This window comes from Pseudorasbora parva, chromosome 19, assembly GCF_024679245.1.
Source record: "Pseudorasbora parva isolate DD20220531a chromosome 19, ASM2467924v1, whole genome shotgun sequence".
NCBI classification, from domain to species: Eukaryota; Metazoa; Chordata; class Actinopteri; order Cypriniformes; family Gobionidae; genus Pseudorasbora; species Pseudorasbora parva.
Window position 1 is genome coordinate 42,413,897 of NC_090190.1, and position 13,653 is coordinate 42,427,549.

Sequence of the window (13,653 nt, forward strand, 5' to 3'; positions counted from 1 at the left end):
ATACTATGCTGTGCAGTAAATCGCCTATAACATTAATTAGCATTTACTCAGAATTTTTAACACATGGTTCCATCGTGATAAAAAAAAGTTGAATCTAATATCTGACTTTATGTATAGTGAAAATGATCAGTCAAACTCAAAACACAAACAACAGGATTTAGAAATTCTGTGACAATATAATAATTATAGCCTATTAATAACCCCACCAATAACAAAAACATCATAATAATCACACACTGTAAAAAAAATAAAAAAAATAAAAAAAAATGTTGTTTTTTGTTGGTTTGACTTAAAAAAGTAACCTGGTTGCCTTAAAATTTTGAGTTCATTGAAATTAAAAATTTGAGTTGATACAATGAAGAAAATTTGTTTAATAAATAGAAACTCAAAATATTATTGTGTCTAAACCACATAAAAAATTTGATAAATCATGAAAATAGCACAATTTGGCTCCGTCATCACAAATAAAACACACAATTACCCAATATGCTTACACAATCTTTTAATAATATTTTAATAAAGGCTGTCGAATCTTAAAAAATGTTCATTGTATTAACTCAAAATTTTAATTTCAATGAACTCAAAATTTTAAGGCGACCAGGGAACTTTCTTTCTAAATAATTTTTTACAGTGCAGTAATGAACCCATTCATCATAAAAAAATGTTGACTCCATCACTTTTCCACAAACTATACTATAATACAAAAACACAGAGGATGCATTTATATATATAAACACACAAACACTAAAACTTACATGATGAATATTCAGCTTGAGTCTTTCAGTCGTCAGCTTTGTCTCTTGTGTCGAGCGAGTTCAACCAAAAGCAAAAGTATCAACAGGTGAGCTCGAGCTCCAGACACAAGCCATATCTGGCACCTCCTACACTGTAAAACATTATATGTTCAATAAGTTATGAGAACATTAACATTAACATTAACTCATCAAAATAAGCTAAGACATTTTAAACTTTTTTTTATAAGTTATACAAGATGTAACTCATTTTTTTAAAGTCAGTTTAACATAATCTAAGTTGAAATCACTTAAACATCCAAGTTGATTGTACTTAAACATTTCAGGCTGTGACTTTATTTCTTTTTACAGTGTGTGAGTGTTAGGATTGATCATTTATAGCCCTTTAACTCTCACCTCTACAAGGAGCCAATTAAAGAATTATACCCATATTTAAAACTATTGAACATGGCTGTTTTTTTTGGTCAATTTTTTTGTTTTTAATATATATAAACCTCTGGCGTACGGTTGAGATGTCAGTTTATGTAAATCTTGTTTTACATTTACAGTTTGAGGTTTTTTTTTATGTTGAATGAAACTTGTAACAAATGTTAGTACAGTATAGCCTATATATATATACTGTATATTATCAGGCATAACATTATGGCCACCTTGCTATATTGTGTTGGTCCTCCTTTTGCTGACCCGTCTCTGATGGACTCCACTAGACCCCTGAAGGTGTGCTGTGGTATCTGGCACCAAGATGTTAGCAGCAGATCCTTTAAGCCCTGTAAGTTGCGAGGCCTGGCCTCCATGGATCGGACTTGTTTGTTCAGCTCATCCCACAGATGCTCGATTGGATTGTTTTCGGGGGGGTCAGAGGTCAGTATGGGAGATGCTCTGTGTCTTCTGACACCTTTCTATCAGAACCAGCAATTACTTTGTAGCTGCCATCAAAGATAACTCTACGTTTCAGTTCAACATGGTTCACAGTTAATATATACATAGGTAAAAAATAAAAATAATAATATGAAAAAATGTAATATTTTTGAAACAATTGTCAATAAATAATAATTTCTTTTTTATTTCTTTCTATTTAAAAACTTTGTGAAAGGAGAGGGTGAACTTATTTTTTGTTCCGTGTGGAAATTGTAATGTTTTGCTATGTGGACGCTGTGATCAGAGAGATTTGTGCTGTGAGTCTGCTGTCTGAAAGTCATCGGAAGATAGTAAAGCTATCTATAAGTTTGTCGGTGAAGTGTGAAGATGAAACAAGTTTCCCCTCTCGGGTTCAAACAGCCAATGACGTATATTTTTTCCATCTTTGTCATTTATTTGTGTTACGTGACTTTGTAACAAGCCAATTACGATATTTACATGGCATAAATCTATCCTTTATTTCTTAGTTTTATATGTGGTTTCGTTTAGTACTGTCGGCAAGTATGTCAAGAATTTAAGGTTAATTTACGCTTCTGTTTTTTTTATTTACCAGTTCTGATGGCAATGCGGGAATAAGGGAGCATGTAAAGACATGTTTGAAGACTGTCATCGAATAAATACCATTTAAAACCCAGGAATGACTTGAGTTTTTATTAAACATCAATGTGAGTAATACACTTGTGGAGCATTTTGAGCTCCAGTAGCTCGTCTGTTTGATCGGACCACACGGGCCAGCCTTCGCTCCCCACGGTCATCAATGAGCCTTGGCCGCCCATGACCCTGTGGCCGGTTCTCCACTGGTCCTTCCTTGGAGCACTTCTGATACTGACCACTGCAGATGAAGAAAATTAATGCCAAATGTATTTGAAACAAAAAAGCTTGAATTACACTAAATCGAAACTAATAGGAGGGTTCTATAATATAAATGAAGAACACTAAACAACCGAGATGTAATTCCTCCTCAGATGTAATGTTTGATCTGTACGTCACACTCAGGGGAATGACATTAAGACACTGAATTAAACAAACACAACAGAGTCTTAATCAGCTCGACACGACAGACTTCATTAATGCGCAGATGGAGATCAGAAACGTGGCTCAAACTCTGCCTGTGGGAATTCCTGAACTGGGATGAACGGAATGTGCCAGTGATGTCATGGAGTGATGATGTCATGCTGGGTAATTCCCCAAGAATGTCAAGCAGTCACTGCAAAATAAAAACAACCGACTGGATCTACAGGAACTGAAAAATCAAAGACTGCTTTTATCAATACAATTTATAATGAACAACAATGATACTCACCGCTATAATTGATAAAGCAAAGCAGCAGAAGATGATGATTTGAGAACCTGACGATAAAAACAGAAGAGCTGGTTTATGTCACAGATACTGACACTATGTGCTTACAGACAGACAGAGGAATAAAGGTCAGAATTTAGTTTAATCACAAGTAATACATAGCAGACAGACAGACAGACGGATAGACAGACGGATAGACACACAGACAAGACGGAGAGACAGATGGATAGACAGACAGATAGACAGACAGACAGACAGACAGACAGACAGACAGACAGACAGACGGACAGACAGACAGACGGATAGACAGACAGACAGACAGACAGACAGACGGATAGACAGACGGATAGACAGACGGATAGACAGACAGACAGACAGACAGACAGACAGACGGATAGACAGACGGATAGACAGACAGACAGACAGACGGATAGACAGACAGACAGACGGATAGACAGATGGATAGACAGACAGACAGACAGACAGACAGACAGACAGACAGACAGACGGATAGACAGACAGACAGACGGACGGACAGACAGACAGACAGACAGACAGACAGACAGACGGACGGACGGACGGACGGACGGACAGACAGACAGACAGACAGACGGATAGACAGACAGATAGACAGACAGACAGACAGATTTTTAGCCTTGTTAGTGGTATTAACTAGCGGTTTAATTTCAATACTCTGTGCCCCGTAGACAAGCGTTATAAGCTAATCTGTTTTTAAAGATAAAACTCTTTACATTCGATTTCCATGAAAACGCATCCCAGAGAACAATCTACTCTGTAACCATTTGTTAATTACCCCTAGGGTCATTTCTCACCGGAGTTGTCCTTTAAGAGTTGTCACATTCGCTTGGGACGAGCTTGTAAAACAATATGATATGTAAGAAATAATCATGGCATACATAAAAAGTTTAGCTGCCTCTGTTGTTAAATAAGGCCTTATGTGTCTGAAGTTAGCCAGATTATATCTAATGGTATTAGCCACCTTTTTGACATGCTTTTTAAAAGTTACATTATAATCTAATATAATACCAAGGTATTTAAACTCAGAGACCACCATGAGATTTTCTCCCTCAATAAAAACATCAGCCTGCTGTGCACTTGTGGACCTCTTAGAAAAGAACATACAGACTGTTTTGTTAATGTTAAGATGCAGATCTGACATTTCTAGCCATTTGGAAACAAGCACCAGTGCTTCGGTTCATTTAGCTGCAGCCTGTTGTTTGTTCTTGGTATGCAAATCAAGAACTGTATCATCTGCATACATTTGCACATTAACAGATTGACAGACTGAAGGCAAATCATTAATGTACAGGCTAAACAAGATTGGGCCCAATACTGACCCCTGGGGTACACCAATATTACAATCAAGATATGAGGAGTAAGAATTACCAATATGTACACTTTGTTTCCTGTTAGTTAAATATGACTCCATCCATTTCATGGCCTCATCTGAGAAATAAAAAAAAAAAGATAATTTTGATAATAGTGTTTGGTGATTCACAGTGTCAAAAGCCTTTTTAAGGTCCAGAAACACTGCACCTACTATACCACCCTCATCTAAATATAACTAAATATTTTCAAGGAGGAAACAGTTAGCTGTCTCTGTAGAATGGTTTGTGCGAAATCCAAATTGCATTGGATGCAAAGGGGTGTAGCCCAAGTTTAGATGTTTTTTCAGCTGCTACCCATTTTTCGGTCACCTTGGATATCACTGATAAAATACTAATGGGTCTATAATTTGATACCATTGTTTTATCACCAGACTTCAGACACCAGATCGGAGATACTACTGCTTTTTTCCAGGAGCTTGGAAAACTACTTTGCCTAACTGACAGGTTGATCAGATCTGCAATAGGGCGAGCAAGTGTGTCCCTGTGTAATTTTAAAAATGAGGTATCCAAACATTTCAAAAGCTGAATGGGATGAGCTCGTAATCACAACTTCAGACGTGGAAATGATCAAATTTCCGATAGCATGTGAAGGCGGCATTAGTGCCCATTTACGTCTAGACTAGGCTGTAACTTGCACAGCTGGTGCAATCGATGTCCTGACAGGACAGCTATCCGTTCATTTATCCATACACGTGAAAAGCACCCCGGGGGCATTATAGAGATCTGTTATGTTCAATTGATTACGTTTGGCTAAGTCCAGGTTTATGTCTTTTAAATGAAAGTGTGCAGTGAACTCTGCTGCCTTGAAACTCACACTGCCGTCATTCATTTCACATTCACTTCCGGCTGTTCCTGCCAATGGGGTTTTAAACAGAATGGGTCACATGACCTCCGGGGCAATATAATAACACTAAGCTGGATTTGTGTTTAAAACATGAAAACTTAAATGGTGAAGGTTCTGCGTGGATTTTACACTCATGCGTTATAATCCACAGCTCGAGCAGATGCAAAACCGAAATTTTCAATGATACACAAATCGCAGGTGACTCTAGTAGACACTAGGCTACTGAAATAGCATATTATAAATAATATTACATAGCGTTTATATACAATATTTTATTGTCATGATACAAAATATATGAGATGCATAAATATAATAAATCGACCAAACACCATTTATGATTGTGCAAGATTTTCACATTCACATATGGTAAAAATTCAAAACCTTTGTTATGGTAAAATCTCACTAAACAAATCCTCAAGTGAGAGAGAGCGTACTTAATAAATATCTCAAATTGCATTAAAATCACAGTAAGATTAGTTTTGTTTATGCATCAGTCTGTCAAATCTTGTTTTAAAGGGGTTTATATGAGTTTATAAAAGCCTGCTGGAGACTTCAGAACAGATTTCATGTCATTAGTTGTTGGCACATGAATCTCTTCTTCTTATATGATTGACAGCAGCTCTATAAGGTCTGAAGGAGGGATATGACGTTCTTGTGCTTCCAGATGAATAATGTAGGCTATGTATGACTAGTGTAAGCAACGGGCCACAGATCTTCAGGTCAACCCAAATCTTGCTGTCCCAGGAATGCAGTCCAGATGTTCATGTGTGTTTTAAATGAAATCCTGTGCAGATCTGTTGGCTCTGAATGACAAGTATCGTCGCTAGACGTCCTGGGCCACGTTTACTGTTTCTTGTTTTGGTTATTGGTCATGATCCACATTCCCTTTAAGCTTATGTTTCTGGATGACAGCAAACATGAACAGATCAAGAACCACCAGACCCAAAAACAGACAACCCAAAAAAGCAGTATAACCAAACAAATCCGGAGCCATTGAGCTGGAAGGAAGAAGGAGGGAAGAGAACACCATTTTATTTCATTATTATTTTTAAAAAATGTTGTAAAGCTCTCAATGATTCCTGTTTTACTTACTGTGTTGCTCAGAGCCATTAGTTCTGATTTTATCTGTGTCCAGTTTTCCCTTTGATTCTGTACCAGTTTATGTGGAGGATATCAAAGGTTAGTCACACCGTTCAGCTTTTACACGTCAGATCATGATGAATAAACCTCAGCTGAGCTCCTCTGACCTGTGAGTGTGAGTGTGATCAGGATTTGTCCTTCAGAGTCCAGAACTCTGTATGTTCCAGTGTCAGTGGATGTGAACGCATTAATGGTCAGATTCCCATCACTGTCGGTCAGTCGATCACTGCTGACCCCGTGACCTCTCGTCCACACCTCTGTCCACTCTCCACTGGAGTTTGTCTCCACTTTATCAGCATTGATCAACAGAAGATCCAACTTTAGCTCCTCACCTGTGTTCACAGAGATCTCATCTGAGGAGAAACACACACGCACACACACACACACACACACACACACACACACACACACACACACACACACACACACACACACACACACACACAATTATTATAATGCTGTCATTTACATTTAAAAATAAGCCACTGAAAAGCCTCTATTGGGATGTGTCACTTGTAATTGTTGTAAATTGACCCATTTGTATCTTTTTCTTCCCTTTAATTTTCTTTCTACTATGTTTTTTTCACAAAGTAACTGACATTATAATATGGTGTACTACATTATCCCCTGCTCAAGGTCTATAAATAGACCTCACTTCCTCTTTTTGTTCTTTTGCATGAGGTGTGGGTGTTTGAATAGACACCCAACCATGTCCTTTGAGTCCTTTCCTTAGGATGCGCTAAGTAAGTTTGTTTGACAATTGTATGATTTGAATTTGTTTCTATTAATTGGGTTTAATAATTATTTGGATTGAATATATGGTTTATTTATGAATTGTTTGTATGAGTCTGATCATCTTTTTGTATGGTTTGCAGTGACTAAAGACCATCACGTTCATCCTATCCCTCCTGTTTATTCCATCCTGATAATCCTGTCCTTCTATTAACATCTGTCATGTGAACTTGCTCCCAGTATCTCCATGTGCTTTGGGTTGTTCAAGGAATTCAAGATTTAAGCATCCTGAACCTAATAAACTAAAGACTTTAATGACTGGATCTTTTTTCAGTGTTTTAATCAGACACGCCACCAAGTTTCTACAATTCTGACGAACTTTGAATATTTAACAACTGACATCAAACAGTAATGTTTTTGCTGGTTATGGCTCTGTGTGCAGTCACATTTGTCAGGGTAGTCATGTTGATTTAGGTGGTTTTTTTTGTTATAGGTCTTGTAATTTGTGAGGAAACCGAATTCATCTGTTTCTCGTCACGGATCTGATTTAAACGGCTGCTCAGTGCTTGCTTTGGGAGCAGTTATGTTGTTTTACAAGTATTCTTTGGCCCTGTAAATACTTCATTTGCTGAAGTATTCATGCGCAAATCATACTGATCGACTTTACTGATATTGACTTTTTGTTGTTTTGGTTGATAAATATTATGTTTGGATTTATTCTGACGTGTCCTCTCTCTTAGTGCTGCACTGCTGAGCCGGGTGTAACACATTGTTAGATCTATTGATCAGTTTTGACTTTACCCTGAATATGAAGTTGGTACTCCTGGATTAGTCGCTCCAGCTCTGTCTGATCATTAGTGTGATAGACTCTCAGGATGTATTTCCCAGCATCCCTCAGTGTCAGATCCTTGATGATGACATCACAGGATCCTTTTTTAAATACCCTGCCGTTTTCACACTCTTCATTCTCACAGACGGGGATGATTTTTGACCAACTGCTTAAACTGATATCTGAAATCTCTCCGGCCTTAAAGTCACACTGCAGGATGGCTTCTCCTCCCCTGGTCCCTGTCACATGTTTAAAAGCGGTTCTTAAAGGGGCGGTTCCTGCAAACACAGAATATAATTAATTCAGTACAGTGTCAATACTGAAAAACATGTTTGTCTATTCTCTGTAATCAAGGTCATCATTAAATATTCTTATTTATCAAAAGTCAACTGCACTGTACACAGTATACTCAAAATAATTAACTGGTTTTTGAGTAGAGCCAACTCAAATTAAACCAATTAGTTTAAACTAATGAACTTTTATGAGTATTTAGAACTCTCTTTTGAGTTACTAAAACTGACACACTTTAAGTAATCTGAATTATTTAACTTGTTTCAGTTGTATGAACTTGTTTCTTTTAATTTAGACTAAGTTAAATTTAACAGAAACTGGGCTGGGATTTCTATTTCCCCTTCATACTTTGCCACGACACTCAGAAGTAAGTGCCAAAATTAAGTGTTATATAATGTTTTGTGTGTGTGAGAGAGAGAGCGAGAGAGAGCGAGAGAGAGATGTTTTATGCTAGTTTAGAAGATTTTCTGAAATGTTGGAAGGAGGGGAGGGGGGTTCCATCATGTGGTGATTGGAGCATGAGCTTAGTTTGAGAACCAATATACACCGAACAGGTATAACATTATGACCACCTTCCTATATTGTGTTGGTCCTCCTTTTGCTGACCTGTCTAAACATTAGACTCCACGGCCCCGTTCACACCGCAAGTCTTAATGCTCAATTCTGATTTTTTGCTCAGATCTGATTTTTTGTTTGACTGTTCACATTACCTTTTAAAATGTGGCCTATATCTGATTCCAGTGTGAACTGTTTCACGTTTCAAACTAACCTGCATGTACAAAAGAACAATATCAATGACATCAGATGCAGCGTGCTGTTGCACTAAAGTTCGGGAGGTTATAGAGGATGTGAGCAAAAATGTTTGTGTAATGGAAGCCATAACATTAATGAGCAGGTGCTGAAGAGGAGAAGAACGAAAAGAAAGAGAGCAAAATTGGTCATTTTGGCCTTTTGTCACATTCCTTTGGCACTGAAGCCACGTTTTTCTGTGTCCCCGTTCTTCCATTTCGTGTGCTATTTTTTCAAAAACAGAGCGGTTACGGTAGGATCCTTCTTGTGTAGATTTAAATGAAGTATCTCCCCATATACTAATTATGTCTAACACCTCCCTCTCCCTCCACTGTCTCGCTCCATCGCTGTTCTCCATATCTAGTCAAGTTTTTAATGTTACTGTCTGTGTCTGTTGTGTCTAGAGCTAACTCGCCGGTGCATAATTGTGACAAATGTAGATATAGATTGACGTAAAAGTCGCATCAAATCCGCCTTGGTTGTTCACACTGCAGCCACATTGGAAAAAATCAGATCTGGGTCAGATTTGAGTGTTCACACTACCTCTGAAGAAGTCTGACCTGGTCACTTGACCCCCAAAAAATCAGATTTGGGCCACTTTTGCCTGCAGTGTGAACGGGGCCCACTAGACCCCTGAAGGTGTGCTGTGGTATTTTACACCAAGATGTTAGCAGCAGATCCTTTAAGTCCTGTCAATTGTGAGGTGGGGCCTCCATGGATCGGACTTGTTTGTTCAGCACATCCCACAGATGCTCGATTGGATTGAGATCTGGGGAATTTGGAGGCCGAGTCGACGCCTCAAACTGGTTGTTGAGCTCCTCAAACCATTCCTGAAGCATTTGTGCTTTGTGTCAGGAGCATTATCCTGCTGGAAGAGCCACAGCCACCAGAATACCGTTTCCATGAAAGGCTGAACATGGGCTCAGCAATGCTTAGGTAGGTGGAGCGTGTCAAAGTAACATCCACATGGATGGAGGACCCAAGGTTTCCCAGCAGAACATTGGCCAAAGCATCACACTGGTGATATGCCACCCCATACGCCTCAACCTGAGCTGCTCTGTGTATTCTGACAGCTTTCTATCAGAACCAGCATTAACTTCTGGAGCAGTTTGAGCTCCAGTAGCTCGTCTGTTTGATCGGACCACACGGGCCAGCCTTCGCTCCCCATGTGCATCAATGAGCCTTGGCCGCCCATGACCCTGTGGCCGGTTCTCCACTGGTCCTTCCTTGGAGCACTTTTGATAGATACTGACCACTGCAGACCGGGAACAGCCCACAAGAGCTGCAGTTTTGGAGATGCTCTGACCCAGTCGTCTAGCCGTCACAATCTGGCCAAACTCGCTCAAATCCTTACGCTTGCCCATTTCTCCTGCTTCACACACATCAACTCTGAGGACTACATGTTCACTTGCTGCCTAATATATCCCACCCACTAACAGGAGCCGTGATGAAGAGATCATCAGTGTTATTCACTTCACCTGTCAGTGGTCATAATGTTAACCAATGTAACCAACTCACAGCAATTAAAATGTATGATTACAAAATAAAAAACAGTAAATTCTGCTTTTTAACTTTAAATTTCAAAACCTAAAACATTTTAGGCAATCAATTTTTTTGAGTTTCGTGAAATTGAACACTACATGTTATTAATTTGATTGTGCTTCTTGAAATAAAAAGTAATTCCCTTTGATTAAGACAACAGTATTGTTTGAGATTTTGTGACATATGCTTGAGTTTCAACGAGCTTTATTAAACTGTATCAGAGATGTGTCAGTTCTGTCGTTACTGGCAGATAAATCGACTATACAGTAACTCTCTATAACCCTACAATTTATAATAAAAAATGATACTGACCGCTATAAGTGATAAAGCAAATCAGCAGCAAAAGATGCAACCTTATGAACCTGATTATAAAACACAAGAACTGGATTAAATCACACACACACACACACATTTATAAAGGGAGAAAACTAGATATTGAACACATCTACATGACAAAATGTCCAATGAGAAAACTAGTCTTAATCTTTTGTTTTCATATGTAATACTGACATGATCAGTCAAACGCAAGCAACCAAGAAATGTAGTCACAATCTAATAATTATATTAGGTTACATAAATGTAGTCAATATATATTACTAAAAACATCATCACAATTAGACATCCGTCATAAACATGATTTCCGCGTTATCAGCCGGTTTCGTTTCTCACAGACAAGCACTTAATATATCTATAAATAACGCAAACACACCGACGGGATTAATAAAAACTTAAATGAAAACTCACATGGTAAATGTTCTGCATGAGTGTTGTGTCCATCGGCTGTCAGAACATTATAAACTCGAGCATGTTTAGAGATGTAAATGTAGGAAATAAAACCGAAAGTCTCCTCAGGGGAGCGGCGCGATAAAATTTGAACATTCTATTTTGAGAGAGCTGAGCAAAATCAGGGAGTGTCTACAAAGAGTTCACTGCCGGAAAACCGGGATCATTCCGTCCTTAAAGGGGCGGTGAAATGCTGTTTCATGCATACTGAGCTTTTTCCACTGTTAAAGACTTGGATTCCCATCCTAAACATAGACAAAGTTTCAAAAACTAATGTTGGACGTTTGATGGAGTATTTCTGTGTCAAAAATTCTCCTTCCGGTTTCTCACAAGTTTCAGAGTTTTTTTCGAGGATGGGTCGGCTTGACGTTAATAGAGCGGAAGGTCCTTGTATGGGCCGTACGGGCTCTTCTCCCGGTAGGGTGCGCGCGCGTGACTAGAGCGAGAGAGGAAACGCACGCCCATAAACACTCTCAGCTGCAGATCCAGTCGTCCGTGAACACTTCTGTCGCGCCGCGCTCCGCTTTATTCCTATGGGTGACGTCGAGCAACTTCAACGCTTCAGCACAGCATTCTGGGAAGGCAGCGCTGCATTTGAACCGATTTGAATGCAGAAATGACGGGAAGCTTCACAACATCGCTTCAGTCGCGTCTCAAAGTGGATTTACACGCCACTGCTGTCACAGGACTTCACCAAATCATACCAAAGAAGTGTGTTTTTGCCGGAGCGGTCCCAGCGATAAAGGTTCGGTCCTGCTTTGGAAGCAGCCGGTGAGTAAAACTGCTTCAGATGTCTGTGCTGTCGGCTATCGTCGCGTGAGTTAACATCAGTAAACGACACGATCGCGTGCTTCGTCATTCAAATGCGCTAACGGACTCCATTGCTGTTCTCTGTATAACGTTACACTAGTCTGACGTGCAAAACCGTTTTGCTTGCTACTGCTAAGGTTTAGTCGCATACAATAGTCCATAAACCGAATCATGTCCTCATAAACTGCGAGTAAACACACACAAATGTTGACAGGCCCCTAAATACAGTCCATACCACAGAGACGGACGTCCTGCTGTTGCCGTTTCTCCTGTTCAGTTTATTTCTCCCTCAGATCTGATTCTGGATCATTATCTGTATTAGCTGAGATAGCGATGGGCTTCTCCACGATTCTTTGAGGACGTCACCGCTTTGTGCGCGATCGTCATTCTTTAGCTCCGCCCACACGATACGCCTCCAGCCGCTCGGTTTTTTCTGGAAAGACTCGGTACAGCCCATATTTCTTTTATAAATATGATAAAACTAAAGACTTTTTGGAGATATGAAGGATGCAATACTACTCTATAGGTACTCAAGATTGACATGAGATTGACTGAAACTGAGTGTTTCACCCCCCCTTTAACCCTTGTATGGTGTTCGGGTCTGTTGGACTCGTTTTCATTTTTTATCAAAAGAAAAATGATACGATTAATTATTTCAAACTGAGACTCATTGGCCTTGGCTCATTTTCTGTGAGGAATATATATCAGAACACACACACTGTACACCCTCCCCTACACATTTATATTACACACAGGATGTTTGCGTCCACTGGACCCGGGGCTGGGGCTCATAAAAGTGTGGGAATTGTAGGTCCTGTGTACCTTTACTCTGTCCTCCTCCTGTCAGGGCCTGCTGTTAGTCTGTGTATGTTCATGTATATGGTTTATGAGGACACAAATGTGTATAATGCCATGGGTATTATAGTGTTGCCACCTGTCCCGGTTTTACCGGGATTGTCCTTCTTTTTAATAACCTGTCCTGGGAAAATTATCCACTCTCCCGGGACACTGAATGTCCCGGGTTTTCAAAAGGCTACGTGATTATGTATGTTCAATTTAATATTTTCTCACTTGAAATAGCCTATGCATTATGCAGAGTAATCGGTGTCTCTCATAGGGTGTCTCTTGTGTGAAGAATACTCACAGGATCCTCATGAGGGTGCGCAAATATGACCATATCACCCCCATTCTAAAATCACTCCACTGGCTTCCTGTGTCGTTCAGGATCGAGTACAAGATCTCTCTCCTTACGCACCAGTGCATCCATGGTGATGCTCCCTCCTATCTTAAGGAACTCCTCACCACACAAACAGCTACTCGTAACCTCCGCTCTGTTTCGCTGTATCGCCTTAAAACTCCCACAGCCAATCTCCGTACTATGGGAGATCGCTTACCTGCCTTCGAACTGAATCTTCCAAAGGGCTAAATTCATTTTGTTTTCTGACTTGGTGAGACAACTGAAGTCTAAACATTTTTCACTAAATATCTTATACATAAATACAAATATAGAAAAC

The 13,653-nt window shown here is 39.4% G+C and overlaps 1 protein-coding gene across 2 annotated transcripts; it reads right to left on the minus strand.

Annotated features, from left to right (window-relative positions):
* Window positions 1-5,709: 5,709 nt before the first annotated feature.
* Window positions 5,710-11,428, minus strand: LOC137048194 (uncharacterized). Of its 2 annotated transcripts, XM_067426231.1 has the most exons (6): window positions 11,291-11,420; window positions 10,859-10,908; window positions 7,897-8,202; window positions 6,471-6,716; window positions 6,316-6,372; window positions 5,710-6,221 (listed from the first exon to the last, which is right to left on the minus strand). In XM_067426231.1, coding segments are annotated over exons 1-6 (816 nt in total). In that variant the 5' UTR covers window positions 11,293-11,420; the 3' UTR covers window positions 5,710-6,066. The 2 variants fall into 2 exon arrangements, 1 of the variants encoding a protein (XP_067282332.1); XR_010899336.1 differs by lacking the exon at window positions 10,859-10,908 and having other exon boundaries at window positions 11,291-11,428.
* Between the last annotated feature and the right edge of the window lie 2,225 nt (window positions 11,429-13,653).

Excerpts from the sequence above, each read along its gene's own strand:
- LOC137048194 (XM_067426231.1), bottom strand. Across the intron at positions 6,717-7,896 it reads GTACCAACTTCATATTCAGG|ATGAGATCTCTGTGAACACA; the intron begins GTAAAGTCAAAA and ends GTTTCTCCTCAG. Across the intron at positions 6,373-6,470 it reads GATCACACTCACACTCACAG|AATCAAAGGGAAAACTGGAC; the intron begins GTCAGAGGAGCT and ends AAACTGGTACAG.